General features: G+C 32.8%; 1 protein-coding gene across 1 annotated transcript in view; it reads left to right on the top strand.

Moving 5' to 3' along the window:
- Positions 1-25445, top strand: part of NIPBL (NIPBL cohesin loading factor) — a 170763-nt gene that overhangs the window by 127766 nt on the left and 17552 nt on the right. The window contains exons 25-34 of the mRNA XM_037529284.2: positions 2199-2288; positions 3497-3711; positions 3812-3914; positions 4487-4585; positions 4688-4834; positions 7170-7304; positions 8855-8953; positions 9751-9804; positions 20372-20480; positions 21970-22106. Coding sequence (XP_037385181.1) covers positions 2199-2288; positions 3497-3711; positions 3812-3914; positions 4487-4585; positions 4688-4834; positions 7170-7304; positions 8855-8953; positions 9751-9804; positions 20372-20480; positions 21970-22106 — 1188 coding nt within the window. The remainder of the gene's footprint in view (positions 1-2198; positions 2289-3496; positions 3712-3811; positions 3915-4486; positions 4586-4687; positions 4835-7169; positions 7305-8854; positions 8954-9750; positions 9805-20371; positions 20481-21969; positions 22107-25445) is intronic.

Here is a 25445-nt window from a genome sequence, read left to right as displayed (position 1 = left end):
AGTCTAATTTATTTGTAACTTGTAAATGTTGTGTAATCTTTATATTGTGAGTAATGAAGATGCCTTCTTTTCATTTTATGTGTTCAATTTCATATTGAGGGGTATATTTTATTGCTTCACTTTCTAAGTATGTGTGAAGTGTAGTAATACTAAAAGCTACTTAATTAAATTGATAGGCAAATTATCTTTAATACTACCATATACAACTGTTTTTACTCTTTCTACTCTTTTAATGTCTATAACTATATCTGTGGTGACCATTGGAAATACCTCAAATTTTTAAAATGTATTTTGTATTTTTAAATAATTTTATACTTAGAAAAAGGTTATAAAACTAGTACAAAGAGCTCTCATAAACCTTTTGCCCAAATTTCCTTAATTGTTGAAAATGTACGCTTGCTTTATCATTCTCTTTCAAAACATACATGCATGTGTATCCATATATGTGTTTTTTTCTGAACTGTTTTATCAAATATGATGTCCCATTCCTCCCAAATTTGAAAGTGTGATTCTATGGGTAAGTAGCACCAACATTAAGATCACCTAGGAATTTGTTAGAAATGCACGTCTCAGGACTCTCCCTGGACCTACCAAATGAGAATCTCTGGGAGTAAGGCCTAGAAATCTGTTTTAACAAACCCTCCAGGCAATTCTAATGAATGCAGAAGTTTGAGATCCACTACTTTATATACATTTTCTACAAACAAGAACTCTCACTTAAATGTCCACATTACAAGTATCAAAGGCAAGAACTTAAATTTAGGTAGCACAACCATCTAAATAATGTTACCATTCTGTTCTGTTTAATAGGTTATAATTTATTGCTATCATTATTTCAGTGTTCAAATTGAGTGCCCCTTGAAGCTTGCTGTTTTCTTTTTGACATGTTTACCAGCATTCTTTTGGCTCCCTTTCATCTTGTGTACTACAAGGTGTTTCAGCCTCGTCTTTTACTTTCTTGAACTCAGTTCTGGAATCAGCCATTTAGAAGGCCTGCTGTTTCCTTTATCAGAAAATAGTAATTTAGAAACCAAGATCTAGGGACTAGGTTACTTTCAGTTTTACTAGAGAATACCTAGAATCTCTTATTTACCACATATGCCATGTAGATTGAACACTTTAAAACATAAAGGGAGGAGGGATCATTCATAAATTTTTCTCTAGCTTTGACATACTTCCAAATTACTTTTTCAAAGTTTACAATGTATTAGTTTACAGTGCTCTGACAGGTTTCTGAATGTCTCCATTTCACCCCACTCCTAAGAACTTGGATTCTTTTTTTTTTTTTTTTTTTTTAAGATTTATTTATTTATTTATACAAGCACTGGGTACAGTCAGAAGCGCAGGAGGATGAGAGAATCAGCCAGAGCCGGAACGGGGAACACTGATGAAATACACTGCTGAGGGGAGCAGGGGGTGCTGCAGGAGAGGTCTATTGTACCATGTGGGACCCTTACCGGCAGCCGGGGATCAAACCGGCGCTGCAGAGGCTGCGGGCAGCCTCGCAGCCCAGCACTCAACCGCTGCGCCACCAGGGGAGGCCCCAGAACTTGGATTCTTGAACTTGGGTTTTCTATTCAGATATTTTCTAAACCATGTATTTAGCCTAATTTCGCATGGTAACCCTAGAGCTGCGAAATATAAGCTGTAGACATGAGACAATTCACTGTTCATTTTGGACTTTGGTTTTATTTGTTTGTTTACATTTTTTTAAAAGGGCAGGTTTGTTAGGAAAAAGAAAGACGGGAATACCCTCCCATAGACACAAGCAGTGATTACAAATGAAAACATTTGCCTTCCAGCATGTTCCCTTTAAATATCCCAAGGTAAATCTATAATACATAATAATATAGTTAATAACAGTTTCCTTTTACTGAATTAAAAAATTGGAATTATCTTTATCCAAACAGAAAATCAGTGCTAGGTAGGACCTTCCTACCTCTAACGGTTTAACATATTTTTCTAACAATTTTTATCTCAGCTACTTAGGAACACCTTCAAAGAAAGATGACATGTAGTTCATAAAACAAAGGTCCCCCTCAAAATTAGTATTCTTGTGTTTCTTCCCTTTAGCTGCATACTTATATTTTCACTTTTATAATTTATCAGCTTTTTCCCTTTGATTTGTATTTGCAATTAGATGATTTATTAAAGTACGTTAGCAATATCTTTTGACTCTTACTTGGTTTATTTTTTAGGTTTCAGGAGGTGAAGATGAAATCCAACAATTGCAAAAAGCATTGCTTGATTACTTGGATGAAAACACTGAGACTGACCCTTCATTAGTGGTAGGATTCTCTTCTTTTTCATTTTTTCTTTTTGAGACATAGTTTCTTCAAACATGTGGCTCTGAAAGAAAATCCAGAAGTATCATGAAGAGAAAAAGTTGTTTGAAATACTGATCTTTTAAAAAAAAGATTACTTGGTAACCTAAACGGAAAAAAATGGTTAAAAATTGATTTGTCTTATTAAAAGTTTTGGTACAGTTATTGTTGTATACTAACATTGTGTGACACAGGAAATATTTGAAGTCTTTCCAGAGGTTATCTTTGAGACCATGCTAGATCTTTGGCCCTCACAGTGGGCATGACCCAGATAGTACACAAGATAAGTTCATATTAAAATTCATAAACTATTAGCAAAGAGTACACATGTAATAAAGTACTTTTTAATATTTGGTTCATTGGTGACATAGAAAAGCAAAACATGTTGAGATAACTAAGCTGTTCAGCTAACTATTGCAGGGTTTCAGTTTATATCAATCAAAAGGAGCAAATTAGTAGGTCTGACTCAGTGTTAAAATATTTCAATAATAATTAGCTGTATATTTCTTGGAGAAGGTGAGATTTTGAAAATAGCTAGTCTTCCACCTTCGGTTTTTTATTTATTTGTTCTAAACTTTTGTAGTTGACCTATTATCTGTCAAAATTTACTGTCTCCTTGCATGATACTGTATTTAAATAGTTCATAATAGTATTTTAAATTTAATGCAGTTTGCTTACCAAATTATCTTTGGCATGATAGAAGTGTTAGGACAGTATTGTTTTCTATCATTCTATCATAGTTAAACTATGTATCTTTCATAAAATCTGGTGTTTACCTGATGGAAGTTGATTTAAAGTAACTCCTGGGCCTCCCTGGTGGCGCAGCGGGTTGAGCGCCTCGCTGTGAAGCTGTCCCCAGCCTCTGCAGTGTGGGTTCAATTCCTGGCCAGCCTTGGAGCAACCCGCATGGCATGGCAGACCTCTCCTGCCTCACCTGCTGCTCCCCTCAACAATGCCTTGGGTCCGTCTGCCTGTTCTGTTCCCCGCTCTGTCTCTGGTGACTTCACTTACCCTCCCGTGCCTCTGACTGTACCCCAGTTCTTGTATAAATAAATAAATCTTTTTTAAAAAAAGAAACTCCTAATGTTTAATTCCTGATTTGTGAGCACTTCAACTTTATTGGTGGATAATTTTGTTGCCATCAAACTCAAGTCTGTCTAATTTCTTTCCAGTTTTCTCGTAAATTCTATATAGCCCAGTGGTTCCGTGACACGACTTTAGAAACAGAAAAAGCAATGAAATCACAAAAAGATGAAGACACATCTGAAGGAACACATCATGCGAAGGAAGTTGAAACAACGGGTCAAATTATGCATCGAGCTGAAAATCGGAAAAAGTTTCTTAGAAGCATTATCAAAACCACACCTTCTCAGTTCAGCACATTAAAGTAAGTTCCAGAGACAAAACATCTTTTCCAGTTATCACTTTGATGTCTATTTATGTACTTTACAAAAAAAAATAAAAAATGTAATGACTTTTTGTTGCAGGATGAACTCTGATACTGTGGACTATGATGATGCTTGTTTGATTGTTCGATACTTGGCCTCTATGAGGCCGTTTGCCCAGAGCTTTGATATTTATTTGACACAGGTAAACTGAACCGGAATTCCTTACACCATGATACTGATTTTTCTAATCCTGGATAATTTATGGGGTAGTATACAATATTTATTCATTGTTGAGAAAAAAACATTTTAAAAACCATGAAAAGTAGCATTTCTATGTTCTATACTTGTTAAAATGTCTTTGTTCTGCAGATATTTTATATATTGTTTTACAGATAACTGGATATTATTTGAATCATTATATACACAATATATAGGTAGACTGATGTTATAATGATTATTAAATTGCCAAACTACTAAATGATACTAAATATCTGTGATTAAACTTATACATATCAAGTTTTCCTTGGAAATGAAGCATAGCAGTAAAAAACAGACTTAAGAATTCCAGGATAAATGAAAAGGTCCTAAAACATAGAATGCCTTACTTAATGTACTGATTTTAATTAAACCATTGGATCAGTAAGATCTTCCGCTTGCTCACATAAGTAAAAATTAAAGGGGGTGAATGGTATTTCATTTCTTTTGCATTTTTTCCTACTGTACTTTGTTAAATATTACCCTAAAATTGTGAAAATGTCAATGTTTGCTTGGCAGATCCTACGAGTTCTCGGTGAAAATGCAATTGCCGTTCGAACAAAAGCCATGAAGTGTTTATCTGAGGTTGTTGCTGTAGACCCCAGTATTCTAGCAAGGGTAAAGAGGAGCATAAATGATTCTTCTTATTTAAGTTTTCTATTCAAATTAAAATGTTAGTTCTACTTAGTATAAATTATTATTTTCCATATTATTCTGTAGCTTGATATGCAGCGAGGAGTTCATGGACGTCTAATGGATAACTCCACTAGTGTCAGAGAAGCAGCAGTTGAATTACTGGGTCGATTTGTGCTTTGTCGACCTCAGCTTGCTGAACAGTATTATGATATGCTGATTGAAAGAATATTGGTATGTTTGTCATTTTTATTTTCATTTATGAATATGATTTTGCCTTTATTAAAATTCATAAAGTTAAAAAAAAATAGTATAACTAGTACCCATAGATCCACCATACTTCATCTGCGTTTTTTGTTACATTCGTTTAAGTTAAATTATACAAACATTTTACTATTTCTGTGGATACTTCAACTTGCATCTTAAAAAAATGAGGATACGGGAGTTAGGTCTCAGCGCTTCTGCCACAACAGCCTGAGTGCAATCCCTGGCCAGGGAGCTGATCCATGTGGCACAGCAGAGCTCTCCTGTCTTGCCGCTGTTCCTCTCAGCAGTGTATTTCAGTAGATCTGTCTGTTCCGCTCCCTACTCTGTCTCTGGTGAATCCTCTGGCCTATACCCCAGTCCTTCTACACAAAAATAAGTAAAAATCTTTAAAAATAAATAAGGTTACTGTCCTTATAAACACATTTTCTCACCCACTCAAATTAATACTTAAGTACTGTTTCATCTTCAGATTCTTCCGTTGTCTCAAAAATTGGACATAAAAATTGTTTTTCAGCTTTTTCTTTTAAAACTATTAAATCAAAGATCAGACATTGCATTTTGGTGGTTTTTTTTTTTTTTTTTTTTTTTTATTTATTTGTTTGTTTGTTTGTTTGTTCGTTTATACATGCACTGGGTACAGTCAGAAGCACGGGAGGGTGAGAGAATTCACCAGAGCCAGAGCAGGGAGCAGAGCAGGCAGAAGGACCGAAGTACACTGCTGAGGGGAGCAGCGGGCGGCAGGAGAGGTCTGCATGCCATGCGGGACCCTCCTCCTGTGGCCGGGGAGCAGCCGGGGATCGAACCGGCGCGGCAGAGGCCGCGGGCAGCTTCGCAACCCAGCGCTCAACCGCCGCGCCACCGGGGAAGCCCCTTGGTGGTGTTTTAAACTTTATTTTTTCAATCTTTTTTACGTCTCCCATGACATTGACTAATTTTGAAAGACCAGGTCAAATGTCATTATTTCCTCATGATTTTGTTAACTTGTTTGTTTCTTGTATTTCCTATAAACCATGAGATAGTGACAATTTGATTAGTGGTTAAACAGTTTTATTAAAAATACTTTATAAACTGTCAGGCACTGGGCCTCCTCGGTGGCACAACGGTTGGGCGCTGGGCAGCACTGGTTCGGTCCCCAGCCACCCACGAGGGTCCCACGTGGTATGTGGACCTCTCCTGCCACGCCCCCTGCTTCCCTCAGCAGTGTGCTTCCGTCATTCTGCCTGTTCTGCTCCCCACTCTGGCTCTGGTGGGTTCTCTCGCTTTCCCACGCTTCTGACTATACCCAGTGCTTGTATAAATAAATAAAATCTTTAAATAAATAAATAAAATAAACTCTCAGACACTGTTGTAAAAGCTGACATTTGTTATCCCATATAATTTTAGTAAACTTATACTTTGGTCTTATCTTCAGTGCTTTTAACACTTTTCTAAGTCTTATATTTTAAAAGTACAGACAATATAGGGCTTCCCTGGTGGCGCAGGGGTTAAAGTCTCAGCGTTGTCCAGCTGTGGGCAGCCATCGCAGCACGAATTCAATCCCCAACCAGGGAGCTAACCCATATGGCGCAACAGACCTCTCCTGTCTTGCCTGCTGCTCCCCTCAGCAGTGTATTTCAGTCAGTCCTCCTGTTCTGCTCCTCACTCTGTCTCTGGTGAATCCTCTCACCACCCCCACACCCATACCTCTGGCTTACACTCCAACTCTTGTAGGCATAAATAAAATAAAATCTTAAAAAGAGTAAAGACAATATAAAATAACCCATGTTTATACTGACAATATAATAAAATAATCCACGTTTATACTACCATTGATAAGGAAGGAAATATATAGAAATGTATTTATGTTTAAATTTTTCGTTGGAGTAACTTTCAGTTTCAGGTATATAACATTATACTTTGACATCTATGTAGTCCACAAGTATGATCACCAAAAGTCTAGTTTTCATTCACCACCATACAGTTAACCTCCTTTACCCATTTTAACCACTGCCCATCCCTTTTCCTTCTGTTAACCAACAGACGCTATTCTAGTGTCTGTTTTGTTTAGTTCATTTGCTTTGTTTCTTTTCCACTTGAGTGAAACTTTTGCATATGTCATATAAATACCCAGAAATGCAATCACTCACTAGGTCATATATTCTTTTTATTCTTTTTTTTTGGGGGGGGGAGTAATTTCCACTTTTTCCCATGGTTTTTGAATTTTTTTTTTTGGTGATTTTTTTTTTTAATTTCATTTTATCAAATTTCATACACCTGGGCATCTTGATTTTTCTGAAATTAAAAAATATCTTTATGTTCTTAGGATACTGGTATCAGCGTCAGGAAAAGGGTAATAAAGATCTTAAGAGACATCTGTATTGAACAACCAACGTTTCCAAAAATTACAGAAATGTGTGTAAAAATGATTCGCAGAGTTAATGATGAAGAAGGCATTAAGGTAAGTTGAAGCATTGAGTACTTTAAAATTCATTTTTCATTGGTGCTTTAAATAATTTAAATGTTTAACATGTCTAAATTTTGTTGCTTTTACATTCATTTATAACTTTACAAGTGAATCTGCAGTTTTGGTTTATACACGCAAAGAAAAAGGCATACTTTTACAAGTAATGCAGCAGATAGGAAAGGCTAAGATGAATTACACAGATGCGGAGCTTTATTTTTTTTTTAAACAAGAGAAAGAATCTCTTACTTTCCAAGATTGTGAAAGAAAATGTATGATAGAAGAATAGATATTTTTGTAAATTTAGGGTAGAAATTTACAGTAGTTCAAATACTGATAATAAAGTTTTTCTCAAGATAGTTTTCTTTGAATTGAGTGGAGGAAGATATATGCCTAGGAGACTTGTGGGAAGATTTTAAGGTTTGAAATAATTTGGAGAAATTTTTAAGGTTTAAAATTATTTTGAAGAAGTAGGATATACTAAACCACATAAGGGAAATAAAAAATTATTGAGAAACACAAAATTGGGTGAGTTGACTTCACATTTATTGTCAGACGAATCTGTGTACTTGATAAGTGCTTACAGGTTAAGGTAAGATAGAATTAAACTTCTAGGATTACTGTTGTATTTTGTACATTTATATTACCAGTTTCTAAAATTCCTGACGCTTAGTCATTTTTGTGGTTAATGTAAACTGGAAATCCAAACTATTTTTTCTCTTGGCTTCTCCAACCATTTAAAAAAACGTTCATCCACTTGTAAGTTTCTCAAAGGGACATTGTTTTGACATGTTAGGGACTTTTTTAGTTATTGTTCAAATGACATGTCTCATCACTGTGAGTGACATCCATTGGAGAACTCTTACAACTAGATCTCTTTTTTTATTCTTGCTTCAGCCTTCTATTGAGCATATGCTGCAAAAATATTACAAATGTGTAATTGAGTATAGAATGAGACAAGCAGAGGGCCCTTTTACTCAACAAAATCTCTACTAATTTACAGTGATTTATAAAATTCCATCCTTAAAAAAGACAATCTAATTTTTTAATTTCTAGTTATTATACTAATTAATAAAATCTGATCTTTTCAAACCTATTTCATAATTATATTTTGTATCATTATAAAGAAAATAGTATACAGAAAGTTTTGATTTTCAGAAGGTATATGCTTGTTTTCAAAATTAGTAGATGATTTATTGAAAATTTAATCCAGAGTGCATTAGTTAATTGATATGATTGTCACTATGACTGTTTGGTTTTTTAGCAACTTCTCTCTCAAAATTCATAAAAAAATTGTTTTGGATCACAAACATTTGAGCATACTGTATTATGCATAAATTCCAGTCTATGCATAGAATCACCCATTTAAAATCTTTACTGAAATTGAAAAAAGATTACAATTTTGAGAAATTAGTGATTAGAAAAAACTCCCAGTAGTTACTCTTTTGGTTTTTTTTTATAGCTTTGTTTTGAACTTTAATGTGTATTTGGGATAGAGAATTTTGCCCATTTTGTTGTAGTTTTATTATTTGAATTTTTTCTTCTAGAAATTAGTAAATGAAACATTCCAAAAACTCTGGTTTACTCCAACACCACACAATGACAAAGAAGCAATGACAAGGAAAATTTTAAACATCACCGATGTGGTAAGAAAGACTGGACCAAAGTATGGCCCCTTGGGTGCAGATCTAGTTGTGGCCTGTGTAGTCTTACAAAGGGAAAGACCGTGATGAGATAGTTAATATCAACAGTTAGTAAGTACTACTTCCTTTAATTCTGGACATGCCACTCCAAGGATGCAAGTAAAAAGAGATTGGTGTGTTTCTACATGTTTCACTTATTCGCATTTATTGACATAAGTACTGATTATGAATTTTTCCAAATTCCTCCAGTGATTGAAAACTGAGAAGGGGGGAAAGAAGTGGATGAATAGGTAGAATAGCCTAAGAATAGCAACCTGCAATGAGATAATTCCTAACTTTTTCAGAAAATCTAAATTAAGATTAGTTTCATTATGTTTAATGAAACATATATAAGCGGTATCTATTTTTGACCCAGATTACATTTCATGATTTGAGCATAAAAAAATGGTATCAATTGCATGATTGTATAACTGATATCTTTAATTCTGAAATTTAGGAGAAAATTTAAAATTACCAATTTTATTATTTTAGATATTACAGATTTTTCTGAACAGTGAGTAATTCACGTTGCTATTCAAAATTCAGTAAAATTTTAAACCTCCTGGCATTAGGCTAATTTCTTGAACATCTTAAATATTTTTCATTGGTAAATAATTAACTTACTGAAAAAAGTTTTATTTAAAAAATAATTATAAGCATTGAGACATTTTTATACTTTAGGTGAAAGCAGAGCAAAAGGTATATTTTTATTCAGATTTTTAAACTTCTGACTTTGATAGATTGCCATGTTTCCCCCTTAGGTTGCAGCATGCAGAGATACTGGATATGACTGGTTTGAGCAACTCCTTCAAAATGTGAGTGTTATTTTGACTACTGATAACATATAACATGAAATTTAATAGATGGTCAGTTTTTTGTAGACTTTATGATCTAAAAGATTAATCATTTATTTCTCAAGTATTTACCATTTGATAGAGAATTTTATTTCAGTATTTTAGGCTGAATGTTTTGGTTAATATCCTTATCTTATTATTCAGTGGCTTGTTACAAAGTAAATTTTCTAAATCACTAATTCAAATTTTATCTTCCCTTCCTTCCAAACAATTGTTTTTTCTTATCCCTTTAATCTATATGATTACATGAGTTCTATAAGTATATTGGACTAAATATGTATTTATATTACTTGGCATTATAAAATATGTAGATTTTCTTATAGTGCAGAATTAAACTATAATCAGTGTTTTTTGTTAAATTTTATAAATGGAAATGTTTATCTTTGTATGAGTTTTTCTTTGATTTCAAAATTTTTAAATACATAGAAATACCCTTATCCATTTTCAGAAATTACCAGCATTTTCTCAATGTTATTTTCTCTGTCCTGCCCCTGCATCTTTTTTTTATAACTGTAATACTTTTAAAACAAATTTCATACTTTCTCATTTCACCCAAAAATAATGTCTGTCTCCAATAGAAATTACTTTTTAAAAAATAACCAGAATATCATTATCATCTATATCAAACTAGATGTTAATAAATTATTCCATAGTATCTAATACCTAGACAATGTTCACATTTACCTCATTATTTAAAAAATGTAGGATTACAGATGGTTTGCAGTTGCTTTGGCTCATATGTCTCATAATCTATAATAGCTGACACCTCACCCCTCCTTTGTTCATGCCATTTATTTGTTTTCCTGAGATTGTCCTACATTCTGGATTTCATCGACTCTCCCTTCTCATGTAATTTAAGTTGTTCTTCTGTCTACCTTTTTTCCCCATAAACTCATAGATGTAGGGGCTTAATAATAATGAAGTTCAGTTTTGGGGCTTAGACAAGATTCACTCATAAGTCATTCTGAATATTATTTATTACATCACTTCAAGGGAGACATAATGTTTGGTGTCCCATTTTCAGTGATCTTTGAGTTTAGCCTGATACATTTATTATGAAATCTTTCATTATTGGTTTCAAATGATCATTATTTCCTTTAGAAAGTTGTAAAATGAATAGTTTTTCTAATTATTTCATTACTTAGGGTTTAATTAGCTGGGATTCTTTAAAAAAGAATCTGATCTGATTATTTGGTTATGTGATGACGTATAGTTTGTACAGGTAGGGAAAATGCTTGATTTCAATACTTTTCAGTTTTAAAAATAATGACCATTTCTATCAAACTCCAAAGGTGACTAATGAGTTTGTTCATTTTTCAGTACCATTATGAAGCCAACAGATTTTTGTATCTTTGATTACTTTCATTTATTTTAGTCATAATTCTTTGTGAAGCTCAAATTGCTTTTTTTAAATCCAGTGGTAGTCCCCTCAAATTTGTTTTTTAACCTTTTGATAAAACCTTACTACTCTTTTGTAACTTGATTATTTTTTGCCTTCACAAGGAACCACAGACTTCTCTTAAATCTTCCCTGTACCAAAAACTGAAATCAGCCATTTTTCCATAGTACCTTATTATTTCCCTTCACTGGAATCAATCTGGGTGCTTTAGCTATTACTAATAGATTATTATAGGTTTGAGTCTTTGGAGAAGAGAGTTATGAAATATGTATTTTTTAGAAAGGGAAAAATAAAATGAAGAATTTATATTGATATTTTTAATTCAAATTTAAGATTATAAGACCCTACTTCTTTGATTTTATTCTTTCCTTTAGGCTAAAAATATTGGTTCTTGGTGTATATAATTTCTTATTTGCTTTGCCCTGCTGTTGGAACAGTAATATTACTGCATATAGTTTAAGAATTTTTTGTAATTCTTTTTTTTTCTTACTCACTAAAGATTGTTGAGTAGCATCAATAATATGAATGTATCACATTTTGTTTATTAATTCACTTAGGACTTTGACTGTGGGGTTATTTCTAGTTTGAGCTATTATGTATAGTTTTTGTGTGAATGTGTGTTTTCATTTCTTTTGGGTAAATTCCAATGAGTGCAGTTGCTGAGTTGTGTGGTTAAGTGAGAAACTACAGATTGTTTCCCAAAAATGACTGAACTATTTTGCATTTCCACCAGCAGTTTTTCAATTGCTCCATATCCTTACCAAAACTTGATAGTATCAGACTTTTTAACTTTAGCAATTCTGATGGTATCTAGTAATATGTTGCTCTTAAAAATATTTCAAGATACCTTTTTTAAAAATCCTTCATGATGTTTGTTTATGTTATCCAATATACAATGTCTTGACCTGTCATAATAAATCATCTCCCATTTTCCACTTTTACATTATGTATTGATATCAACAAATCAAATAATTAATCCTTTATTATAGGACCTTATGACATCTTAGTTATAATTTTGTCAGAAATTCCATAGGAGACATAATGATTTCTAGAAGGCTTTACAACCATATTTTCACCTGATAATTATAATAAATAATTAAGTAAAAATGAAGTGTAACTATCAGAAATGTTATTAATATTACTAAAGAATATTTATTTATGGATAATATTTATGGATAATATTCCCATGTGTTAATGGCAAGTTAGAAGCATGAAGAACATTATTAGATTTATGATCTCTTAATGGTAGTATTTTTATATTGTTGAAATCTTTTCTTTATCTGAAAATCCCAGTTATTCTTTGAGTCCTTGTTCCCTTTTAATACTTTCCTGCTTTAGTTTTGACAGTTTGTTTACCAGTGATGATGTAACTTCGTGATGTTATCATTAACCTAGAAGAGTTCAGTTTAATGAAAAGAGAAAGCTCAGAAATATTTATATACATAAATGTGGCAGTGCCATGTCTACGCTTAGCAACTGAAACAGTGTATGTGCCTAAATATTAAGAGAAACTAGAAAGGATGTAGACAATAGGCTACCGGAATTGTCAATTCTTGAGTTAAGAGCCCACCATTTCCACATAAGCATATATGCACACAATTCATTTCATCCAATTTCATGCATTTCTTATTATTTTTGTCTTGGGTTGGTATGTTTACATATTGGTGATTCCCAATGTGGTTTCCTAGGGTAACTTGTCATACTACATAAAATAGCTTCAAATTTACACCTGCACCAAACTATGTTACTGACTAAATAAGTTTGTTAAGTCATATATACATAAATATATACATATACACACTTTTTAAATGTATAGAGATATCATTTCCTTTATAACCTTTAATAAATTGATGGGGGAGTGGTCATTTTTTCAGTAGTGTGTGAAAGAAAAAGTTCTATTATGAAGGTTCTCTACATGTTTTTTTAATTTCTAAAAAGCGATGCACTTGGTTCAAACCACTATCATAGCCTATGAGAGATACACAAAAATTGAATTGATTTTACAGTGCCAGTTATTTCAATAGCTTATAATCCAAGACTACATAGTCCTTTAGTTTATGTGAAAATACAGGCAATGAACAAAACCAAGTGACCCATATTTCATTTGTTCCCGGCCTTTGTAATCCAAACCAAGATCTTCTTGAAATTTACAATCAAAATCTCAATCTCTGTCAAAGAGTGAATAAATAGAAAACCTGATCTATCCAGATAATTTAATAATACTTCAAATATAGAGGAACTGATAGCTGCAACAACATAGATTAATTAATAAAAAAGTCTTATACAAGAAACATTGTATATGAATTCCATTATATGAAGTTCTAGAAGAATAAAAATTAATCTATATTTTTAAAAATCAAAAGAATGGTTTTAGGGGGCAGAGATAAACTGGAAAGAGAGAGCGTGCTCCAGAGAGACAGAACTAACAGAATACTGAGAAAGGGAGAGGCAAAATGAGATATAATATAAGGAACTGGCTTGTGTAGTTTGGAGACTCTAAAGTCCTATGATTTGGGGCCTCCCCTAGTGGTGCAGCGGTTGAGCGCTGGGCTGTGAAGCTGCCCGCAGCCTCTGCAGCGCCAGCTTGATCCTTGGCCACCGGCGAGGGTCCTACATGGCGTGCAGACTTCTCCTGCTGCGCCCACTGCTTCCCTCAGCAGTGGCTCTGGTTCTGGTGAATTCTCTCACCCTCCCGCGCTTCTGACTGTACCCAGTGCTTGTATAAATAAATAAATAAATCTTAAAAGAAAAAAAGTCCCATGATTTGCCATCTGTATGTTAGAGGCCAGGCAGAGAAACTGCTGGGTTGTTCAGTCTGTATCTGAAAACCTGAACCAGGTGAACTGATAGTGTAAATCCCATTCTGAGAGCCGGAGAAGGATATTCCAGCTCAAATAGTCAGACAGAGAATGATTGCATACTTCCTTCCTGCGGCTTTTCTAGATTGGATGGTGCCCACCCATATTGGTGAGGACAGTTTGCTTTACTGAATCCTCCTCCAATTCAAATGCTAATCTCATTCTGAAATACCCTCATAAATAATGTTAAACCAACACACTCATAAATAATGTTAAACCAGGTAATTTGGCATCCCTTGGTCCAGTCAAGTTAACACATAAAATTAACCATCATAAATCTACCTTTCATTTGGCACACTTATACAGATCTCCTTAAACCACACTTAATCTCCAAAGACAATAGCAAGGTCATAATTTCACATAACATACAACATCCTGTATAGAACCAAAAATGAACTAACCACTTCCCAGAAGAGTTAACATCCTTGAGTGATATTTATTCTTTACTTTGATATCCCATAATTTAAAATCCTGTGGTGTCAGATTAGCAACATTTAAATACTGATATGAAGTCAGTACAATTTATGTTACATGGTAAGAGAACAAGACGGGGGTAAAAATCAAAGATATTTGCATTCTCTCTCTATCCCCCTATATGTGTACGTAAGGTATACACATACAAAATGTATTCATAACAAAATAAGTAGGAAATGGCAGTTAAAGTCCTTGTTTCTATAACTAGTAATATGGTTATGACTGGTGTTTGAAACTAGCTTCTTCCAAACCCCATTCTGTATTCTCTTTGCTATTATCAAGCAAATTAGCTTAGCTCATTGTAGTTTATATCTGAAGAATCTTATGCCATTAGAAGTCCTGCCTAAATTGGGGTGCTGTAGTTTTCCACTGACCTTAATTGTATGACTGATAATATTAAGAAATACTGTAAAGAATCTCCTATATTTCAGAAATACTGTTTCTTACTTCCACTGTGGAATAGTGGTCCAGCTCTCCTTGGTAATCAAGATCAATCTCCCCAGCCAGCTTCCTAACTGAATTTGTTGCCTGTTGATTCAGAGGAATGAGGAGCCCAAAGTAATTAGGTGGCAGTCTTCTAGTTAGTGGAATCATTGTTGTGTTTCCTGATAGAAATAGTCCCCCCTCTGGAACTAAGGCCTCTGGACAAACAGAACATAAAGTCACTGGAACAAGAAACAAAAGTTTTGATAGTATGTTAGTAGGAGTAACAGTGACACCTCTCCCATTTTCTACCCTTGATTACTGGACTTAGAATTCTGGCTTTGGACCAAACATCTTCTAGAGAATCTTGTCCTGGCCATGCAAGATTTTGCCATTTATCTGGTGCTATAACAGTTTTCAAAAGACCATTCTACTTCATATCAAGCCATCTCTTTCAGAATGGTGAAGAACATAATAAGCATTTGCATGGGCCCATTCCTTCATTTCTTTTGGTGAGAAATGAGTTTGTTGACGAGAACCTACTGTGAATGAGTTTCTTGGTCAGAATTTACTATGACGTTATATAAATTTATAAGTGGTAGTTTTGGCAGAAACATTGTATTCAGGGAATATAAATCTGTAGCTACAGTGTCTATTCTAGTAAGAACAAAAAACTGCCTCTTCCATGATGGAAGTGTGGTCCATTGTTATCAACCTGCCAACATGTAGCTGACTTGTTACCCAGAGAACAATATCTGTGAATCAGTGAATCAATATTGAGATTATTATCTTTAGAGGAGGTATCTACAGAAAGGGTTATCCTATCCTCTTGATTATTAAAATCCTTTTCTGCTATAGAAGTTACTCTTTGGTCATCGTTTACATGGAACATAAATCTCTTCATCCTTTTTTACTTATTCAGAAATGTATTTCTATTTGCCTCTTATCCAGATTTCCTTGTCACTGAATTACTAGTTATGTTCCTTCCATGTCCCTAATCATCCAGACCAGTTATTGACCCTAACCCATGAATCAATATATATCACATGGATGTCATTTCTTCTTCCAAGCTAAGTAACCAGCCAAGTATACTGCTCAAAGCTCTGCTCAGTGGGAGACTTTCACCACTGTTCCTCAGGATGTCCCAGAAAGGAACTATAGTGCTGTAACTATCCACTTTCTGATGGTACTTGTGTATTGTACAGACTCACCTGTAAACCATACCCAAGTGTTCTTTTCATCTGCCTGCTGATCATGGGAATTTGCCATGAAGCCATAGTTAACATGCTGGAAAAGAATAGGTATTGTGGCAAAAATGGGGATCATAGGTATTTGCATCACTCCTTTATGTAACTTTCTTTTGTGCACTTAGGCCTGCTCTGGCTTAATCATATATATACACATACTTGTGTGTGTGTGTGTGTGTGTGTGTGTACACATACATATACATATAAATGTATATGTGTGTATATATACACATATACATATATATACATGTATATACACACACACACATGCCATTATACACACACACACACACACACACACATATACGCCATTTCCATTTGAGTGATAGATTGCTGCCCTGCACACTCAACTGTATGATTTGGTGGGTAATTTGACACCCAGTTCATGATCAGCAGCTCAGATTACATGGTAATTTGATGTCTCATGGGTAGACATTCCATATTGACTGAGGCTCAGTAGCAGACCAAGAGCCGTTTCTCAAAAGGAAGAGTAGTTACTCATGGAGGATGGCAGGGCTTTGCTTCTAAACTCTTAGGGGGTTACATTTGTTTCACCAATGGGGACTGCCTTATACTTCACAGGTTCACCCATCTAATACTTCAGAGCATCCTTATGTCATGCCAGGTTAGGCACCATTTGGATCTGCCTAGTGGGGAACATGAGGGAACTTTCAAGGCCGATGGTAATAATCTTTATCAGTGGTTCTAAATATTATCAAGATTACCTAATACTTGTTAGAAAAGCAAGTTCTAAGGCTTTTACCACAAAATAAATCAGAAACTTGGAAGGTGCAGTACATTATTCTATATTTTAATAGTCTGTCCAGATGGGTCTGATGCAAGCTAAAACTGGAAAACCACTGTACCTTGGTAAAAGTTTGAGTTATAATAGTGAAAGCAGTTAACAAAATTGAGCAAAAACACATTTTGTTCATTTTACTCCATGTAATTTCATCTCAAAAGGAAAAAAAAAAGCTATATACTGATCTCTACAATCTTTGAAATGCTTCAAAAATAAGATGGATAGAGATATGTGTATGTCTATATATGTATGCTTATATACATACACATATACATGTATATCATGAGTGCAGGGCTGGTTTAACATTAGCATGTTCAGGAGTATATTTATGTATATTTAAGATTAAAAAAGAAGTAATTTCAGAGGACACAGGAAAAATTTTTGGTAAAATATAATACCTTTTGAGTGATAGCTTGTAATAAAATCTGACCCAAAAAGGTACAAAGCCCAAAATGAAAATCATGCTAAATGGGAAAATGTTAAGAGATCTCATCAAATTCAAGAACAAAAAATATTCATCCAATATATCCGGGAGTTTGTAAAATTTATATGGATAAGCAAAGAGCCATAGATAATTAAATCACTTCTAAAAATGTTAAAGATATAGTAATTAAGTTACTACAGTAATAAATTAGTGAAATAAGCTCAAGAGCCCAGAAATAAGCCTACAGAGATACAGGATATATTTCTCATAAAACAGAAATGGCACTGCAGATTATGTAAACTTTTCATTAAATGGGCTGGGATATATGGCTATCTATAGGGAATTCTTTTTTTTTAAATAGTGATTTCTTCTTGATCTTATTCATTCCATATGTATTATAAGATATCTTCAAAACTTTTAGAAGACTATATATGAATATCTTTTTACCTTAAACAATTGACACAAAAAAATTAACCTAAAAGATGGATAAATTTCACTGCCTTCAGAAGACACTTATAAATCAAAAGACATCCTAAAGAAAGTGAAAACTTTCAAAGTTGCAAATTGGAAAAAGATATTAGACACACATATGACTGAGGAAGTATCATTGAGATTATATAAAGAACTCTCCTATATAACACAAGAGCCCCTGCAGGAAAACAGATAACATTCGTAAACAGGCATTTCATAGAGGAAGTAGCACATTTGGCTGTTAAGATGTTCAGCCTTATTAATATAGGATAGACAAATCAAGATCAGATTTTACACCCATTTGATTGCCGAAATTGAGAAGTCAGTTGATAACAAATAATGGAAATGGATTAAATAGTTATCTCTTAAAAGCTGCTAGTAATTCAGAAAATATACAACTATCTTGAAAACCAATGTAGCATTATTTCATAAAGCTGACTATTCATATATTGTGTGACTCAGCAGTTCCACTTCAAGGTATTTTGTATATGCGTGCCAGGAGAAAACAAAAGAATGCTCATTATACCACTAAAATTGTTCACTTATCTTCAGAGGAATGAATAGATAAATTGCAGTATAGATATGTGATGGCCTATTGTATAGCAGTAAAGATGAATAAAATATAGAGCTACACAAAACAATCTGGATTACAGTTAGTGGCATGATGTTGCGTGAAAAAGGCAGGTCTTAGGAAACTACATCCAGCATGATATTTTCAGAAGTTGAAAATCGAAGAAAGCTATATAAACAATGTACTACTTAGACAATTTTTGAAGCAAGAAAATAAAATTCCTGTCATTGGTTACTTTGAAAGTGAAATAGGAAGATGGAATAAGGGTTGAAGCATTTTGGAAAATATAAATCATAGGACATATTCTATTTCTAGAATCTGATTGCCATGCATCATTATATTTGTAAGTAAAAAATTAGAAGGGCACATAGCAGTGTTGATGTTGTGTCATGAGCCAAAATTTATGATTATTATCTTTGTGTATACTTGGTATCTTGGAGAGGAAAAATAAAAAGCAGGGATAACGGGATTATTTTCTACGTCTGTCTGAAAAAGACCAGGTTAGCTTGTTAGTTTAATAGCTGTTTGAGGAGTTGAGTCTGGAGCAGAACAAGGAAAATTTGTGGTTCAGGATTGACACTAAGTAAAATGAAGTTTTCTGCTTTATTTTGTGTTTTTGTCTTTTAAATTGGAGAGAGCAATGATTTGGAGAGAGCAATGAATGTTGTTGATTGCTCTAAGTTATTTTAATCCTCTTGTAGTGAAAGCTTAAATTTGTGCTTTCCAACACTAGCCGTATGTGATGGGGTTTTTTTGTTTAAGATTTTTATTTATTTTTGTGTAGAAAAGCTGGGGTGTTGGCCAGAGGTGCAGGGGGTGAGAGGATTCACCTGAGACAAGAGTGGGGAGCGGAACAGGCGGATTTAATGAAATACACTGCTAAGGGGAGCAGCAGGCAAGTCAGGAGAGGTCTACTGTGCCCTGTGGGTCACCTCCCTGGCCTGGGATTGAACTGCACTGACTTGTAACCCCTGGGCCGCCAAGGAGGCCCCCATATGTGGTGGGTTTTATTTGAATTTTTACTTAGTTTTAACTCCTCAGTCACGCTAGCTATATTTTAAGTGTCTAGTAGCTACAAGTAGCTTGTGACAACCATATTGGACAGAACAGATATAGAACATTTTTATCATTGCAGAAAGTTATATTGAATAATAGTGGAAGAACTCGTCACAGAAATCAAATGTGCATTTCAACTTTAATATTCCCAGAATTGTTTTAGTTGATTTTTATTAACAAAACAGATATATCTTAGATGTTGCTGTTGACCTGTGGGTGTGTAAAATTAGATTGATTTCATTTTTCAGCTTTAGTTAGATCTCTTTCCCAGTCTTACTATTCATAATACTTTTCTAGCATTATTAATAATAATTTGGTAAAAGATAGCATAGAGCAGAAAACTAGGCTTATAATTGTTTTCTAATTGCAGAATTTTAAGTGCGATTCATATGTAGTTATAATTATATAAAAGATGTAATTAACCCATAATATACTTTTTTTGAGATATCAGAGGACTTGAAATGAGGAATAGAATTCTAATTCTTAAAAAAAAAATTAAAATTGGCATTGAATGATACTCTTAAAGGAAGGTCACATTTCTCATTTCTCTCATATTTTACTCCAGGTCCTGCACACAGCAGTTTAAATGCTTCATATTAAAATTGTTTGAAAATATTTATAAATCAATGGTTTATATTTTAAAACATTTCTTAATATTTTTGTTTTATTTATGTGCATTTTCAGCATTAAATTGTTAATGAATATTTAAAAGCTCATTATTATGAACACATTTAATGCATTTATATAATTGCCTAATTATTAATTATACTGGATTTTTTTTTTTTGTATATATACATATATAGTTGTTGAAGTCGGAAGAGGATTCCTCATATAAACCTGTGAAGAAAGCTTGTACTCAACTTGTTGATAACCTAGTTGAGCACATTCTTAAATATGAGGAATCTCTAGCTGGTAAGACATTTTATGTATTGGTCATTAAATTGATATTATAAGCTATTTTAAAATACTTCAGGCACATTTCTCATTTTTGCCTCTGGTTAGCCTCATAATTAAATACTTCATTTTTAAATGTTTTTCTTTGATGTTGCATCTTAGATTATGTTATTAAGATTGACTGAGATTATTAGAGAAATTTAATAAAAGCTCAGACCTCATCTTTTCCACGTATCTTTCAATAGCATATAATTTTAAATGTCATACTGAACAGAAATAAAAGTTCAGGACCCACTATGAATTTAACTAGTGGCACTCATCAAAAAAAAAAAATTCGTATCTTTTAAATCATGTAAAATTTTCTCTCAAAATGAAATTATTTTTTAACTACTATAAAAATGCTTTTTAAAGATTTGTAGTTCATTTCTAATATTATTTATAATTGTTAAATAAATGTTGCTTAATCTTGCATTAGAAAGTTAATATTTTTTAATTGACAGATTCTTTAAATACCTAATTTTCTATTATCTATCATATTTATCAGTCACAATCCTGATGTTATTAATCAAAATATAAATTATATAAAACTATAAAAGTCATAGTTGATACCGCTTAAAGCACACAAGATTAACATAACTTCCCCTGTCCTAATGTACACAAATGAGGAACAACAGCCTTGCTCATTCTCCAGAATTGGGGACCAGAGCCTCTAATAGAATTACCTCTAACAGAGGTACTAATAAGAGGGACTTCAGGAAATTACTGATATACTTTATATTCTTTACACAGTTTTTTCCTTTAATTTTTTTTTTCATTTTTCATATGTACCTCTTTTTTTTATTTCCTTGTTCGGTTTACCCTATTTTTCCCTGTCCTGAATTTTAAAGGTGATACTGTTGACAATGTTAAAAAGTGTTAATCTTTTCTAAAAACTAATTTTCCTCCTAAGAACTATTGTATCTCCTACCTAGCAACGTTTTCCTCCCTCCAGAATAACATTTTATTTACTTTCCCTTTCTAATGTAACTTTGGTCCAACTTCTTAATTTGTCACCCATCTTTTACCATTCTTCAGTCACAGCAGCATCTTTTTCCCCCTAGTATCCTTAGCTAAATTGTTTTTGTCTCCACCCTTTGCTAACTTTCTTTCCCATAATTACTTCCATCCATTTTAGATACAACCAACAGCTATTTATTCCCAAAAACCTGTGCCTGAACTTCCTAAATTCACTTTTTAACTTCAGTCCTACTCTCTTCAGTGTAAAACTTGCCTTCCATAGTACAGCCTCATTGTCTTTTGTTCTTAATATATGTTGTTTATACTCTTAATCAATGTAGTTTATTAAGAAATGAAATACAGGAAGTCTGGTATGGTAGGATGCTAATCTGTTGTATTAAAGCATCTGCTAAATCTATTCAGGGGATGATATTGAACAATTTAAATAATCTGTATAATTTCCTTTGCCTTGTTATATTTTAGTGTCTTATTTCTCTGTTTGTTTTTCCAGACTCTGACAATAAAGGTGTGAATTCTGGAAGATTGGTAGCTTGCATAACCACTTTATTTTTATTCAGCAAAATAAGACCCCAGCTCATGGTTAAACATGCCATGACTATGCAACCATATCTTACCACTAAATGTAGTGTAAGTATAGTATTGTCTTATTTTTCTGTCTTACATAAATCACGTAGTATTTTAAATTTAGAATTCACATATTATCATCCACTTTATCACTAACAGATCAACAGTGTCACGTACACATATATATAGTATAATATTTATGGCAAGTTATCTACATTGTTCTTCTGTTATAAAGTTCAGATTCCATTTCTCTTTAACGTCTCAAGCCAAACTCAATAAATACTTAATAAATGTTGTAATAATGTCTAACTGTTGTAAGACCACAAAGGTAATTGTAAATATGCCAGAGTTCCTATTGATAAAAAAATTTAGTATCTTACAGATTCTGAATTTGCTTTGCATTTAGCACTTTTAATACATTTTATATAATAAATACATTTTATTCATTTTTATGATACACTAACATTGAATACAGAAAAAACTAGTTTATCAGCTATGTTAGGCTATTGTTTCAAGCTAATACACACACTACATTTTCATAAAATCAGGTGTAAAATTAAATAATCATTAGTTAAATAATATAATCCAGATCTTATAAGACAATATGTTAAGTGGTTCATTACAAATGCTAAATTTTAAAACATTCTAAAAACTGTAAATGTAAATAGGTTGTTTTTTTTAAATAGGTTTTTTTTTTACTATGTTCCCATTTTTCTTTTGGAGCTAATTTTAACTTTACTAAGTTTATTTTGCAGTTATGAGTTTGGTGATCTAAATGAACAGATTCTAAGTGAAAATCTCAAGATGTCCTGAAAAATTTTAAAAACTGAGAAAAGCACAATATATGATAAATAAATTGCATTAAAAATAGATACACTTCTGAGACCCTAATTCTTTTGGTTTATATTAGTTGCAGAAATAAATTGATTAAAGTGTAATCTGTGCTAATGATAATAGCCAGTATTTATTCAGCATGGTATTAAGCAGTGTGAAGCATTTTACCTGCATTAGCTCATTTACTTTGTGAAAAAGTTACAATTATTATCTTAGTTTTACAAAGGAAACTAAAGCTTAGAGAATATAATGTGCCCACTGTTTAATACCAGTCCCAAGCTAGAATTCAGTCCTGTGTCACTTTGTATCTAGATTCTGGACAGTAATTTAACCTGTATAAATAATCCTCATTTGAACAATTATTTTTTTAAAGCAAGATTACTTTGAAAACATTTTGTATAATTTTAATACATATATGTATATATACATATAAATATAAACAAGATCATTTTATATCTGATAATACTTTCTAATTTTTGGGGGGTTTATATAGCCTACATTCCCCACTCCATTTTTATTCCTTATCATTTCAGGATAAGCACCCTGTAGTATCCTTGCATGCTTTATCCATGCTTCTGTAATTGTAAACACAGGCATTCATTTATAAATTGACCAACCATTTTTTTTTTAATCTGATCATGTTATATACATAACTTTTAGGCATTTTTATAATCTTAAGTCACCTGATATTGATATATTCCATTCTTTTGAATAGTTACATATTATCCATTTTGTTGATGTCATGATATATGCAATCATTTCCCATTTTGGCAAGTATTCACATTAATTCCTATTAATAGCCACTACAAATAATTCCTTAACAAACATATTCTTATACCTTTAAATACTGGTGCTTTTATTTCTTTGGGGTAGACTCTGAGGAATGGACTTGCTAGGTTGAGGAAATTTTTTATAGATCATGCCAGATTGCTGATGGACATATTTTAAATCAGAGAGCAGTACGTAATAATCTGTTGTTTTTGTAATAAGTGTAAAGGAATAGTTCATTGTTGCTTCAGTTTGCTTTCCCAGACTTTTTAGATGGTTGAGTTGCTTTTTTATATTAGCCAGTTGAATTGATTTTCTGTGATTGGAGCCATTTGTATCATTTACCCATTTTATCTTTGAATTGTCCTTTTATTTCCTTGAAAACTTTAACTGCTTTAGATATTGAACCATGTTATGTTACATGGATATTTATTTCAGATTTAGCATTATATTCTGCTGCTCTTTTATTTCATGATTTCCATCTTTTCTTTAAACTTTTATTCTGGATTTTAAGATTACATTTTACTTGGTTTTCCAGGATTTTTAAAATTGGTTTCAAAATCTTGGCAGTGATTTCAAATGAATTTATCTTATTGGACAACATTCTTCCATTCCCTAAACCTACCTCTTTAACTGATCCCCTATTTGTTAAGGAAGTGGGAATGGGAGATGTCATGAACTGACATGGTTTCTGGTTCTTAAAAGTATTCATCTTTTCCCTTTTTTTTTAATCCTGTGAATATGGAATTGAAGAATGAATGTAAGGTGGGAAAGTAACTAGTGATTTTAATAAACTAAAAATAAAAAATGAGGGGCACTACTTGCTAAGAATAGGGGCACATCTTGCTAAGAATAGGGAATGCTAGATAAAAACATCTTAAAAACCTTATTCCTTCAAAAAACAAAACAGTTTTGGTTTCTTTTTGGGCAAAGAATCTAGGTGACTAGAGAGGACAGGGACCTTTAATTATAAATTTTCTAATAGTATTGGAGTTTTTTTTTAAAAATGCTTTGTGTATATTTTTGAAATTGCTTAGTATTTTTAACTAAAGTTTAAAATGCTTTAAAGTTCAGAAATGCTTTAAATTTTAAAATAAATGATCTTATACCTAGTTCTGGAATTCTATGTTTTCATCTATCATAAAGAGAGTTAACACACGACTTCTTGACCTCAACACTATTGACATTTAGGGCCTAATTATTCTTTGTTGTCAAGAACTGTTCTGAACATTATAGGATTTAGCAGCTCTTTACCCTCTATCCAACGGGATACCCCACACCCCTGTCTTGGCAATCAAAAATAACTCCAGATTTGCCAACTATCCTTTAAAGGATATACTCATCCCCAGTTGAGAGCTATAGGGTTAACATATCCCAGTTTGAATAATTCTAATCCTAACAATTATAATATATAATAGTACTAGGGATAGAATATAGAATAATGAGATTTTAGTTAACATTATATGTTATGCTGTGTGATGTTAAGTAGAGAGTTAAGTAGATCTAAGCACTTTCATCACAGTGAAAACATTTTTATCTATTCTTTTTATTGTGTATATATGATGATGATAAATGTTAACTAAACCCATTATGGTATTACTTTTAGATATGTCAGTACATCTATTATGCCTTATAAGTTTATTCTGTGATGTGTGTGATTTTGTCAAATATCTTTGTTCAGAATTGACTTGTGCTGTATTTTAAGGGAAAGAAGAATAATTTTTTTATAGCATTATAATTAAATGGCCCAAAGGTTACATGGTAAATTAGTGAGTAACAGAGTTAGAATCCAGATTCTTG

This window comes from Talpa occidentalis, unplaced genomic scaffold (genome assembly GCF_014898055.3).
Source record: "Talpa occidentalis isolate TD23 unplaced genomic scaffold, MPIMG_talOcc4v2.1 talOcc4.6, whole genome shotgun sequence".
In the NCBI taxonomy this organism is placed as follows: domain Eukaryota; kingdom Metazoa; phylum Chordata; class Mammalia; order Eulipotyphla; family Talpidae; genus Talpa; species Talpa occidentalis.
The sequence above is the reverse complement of the archived record's forward strand: the minus strand, read 5'-3'. Positions and strand labels throughout refer to the sequence as shown.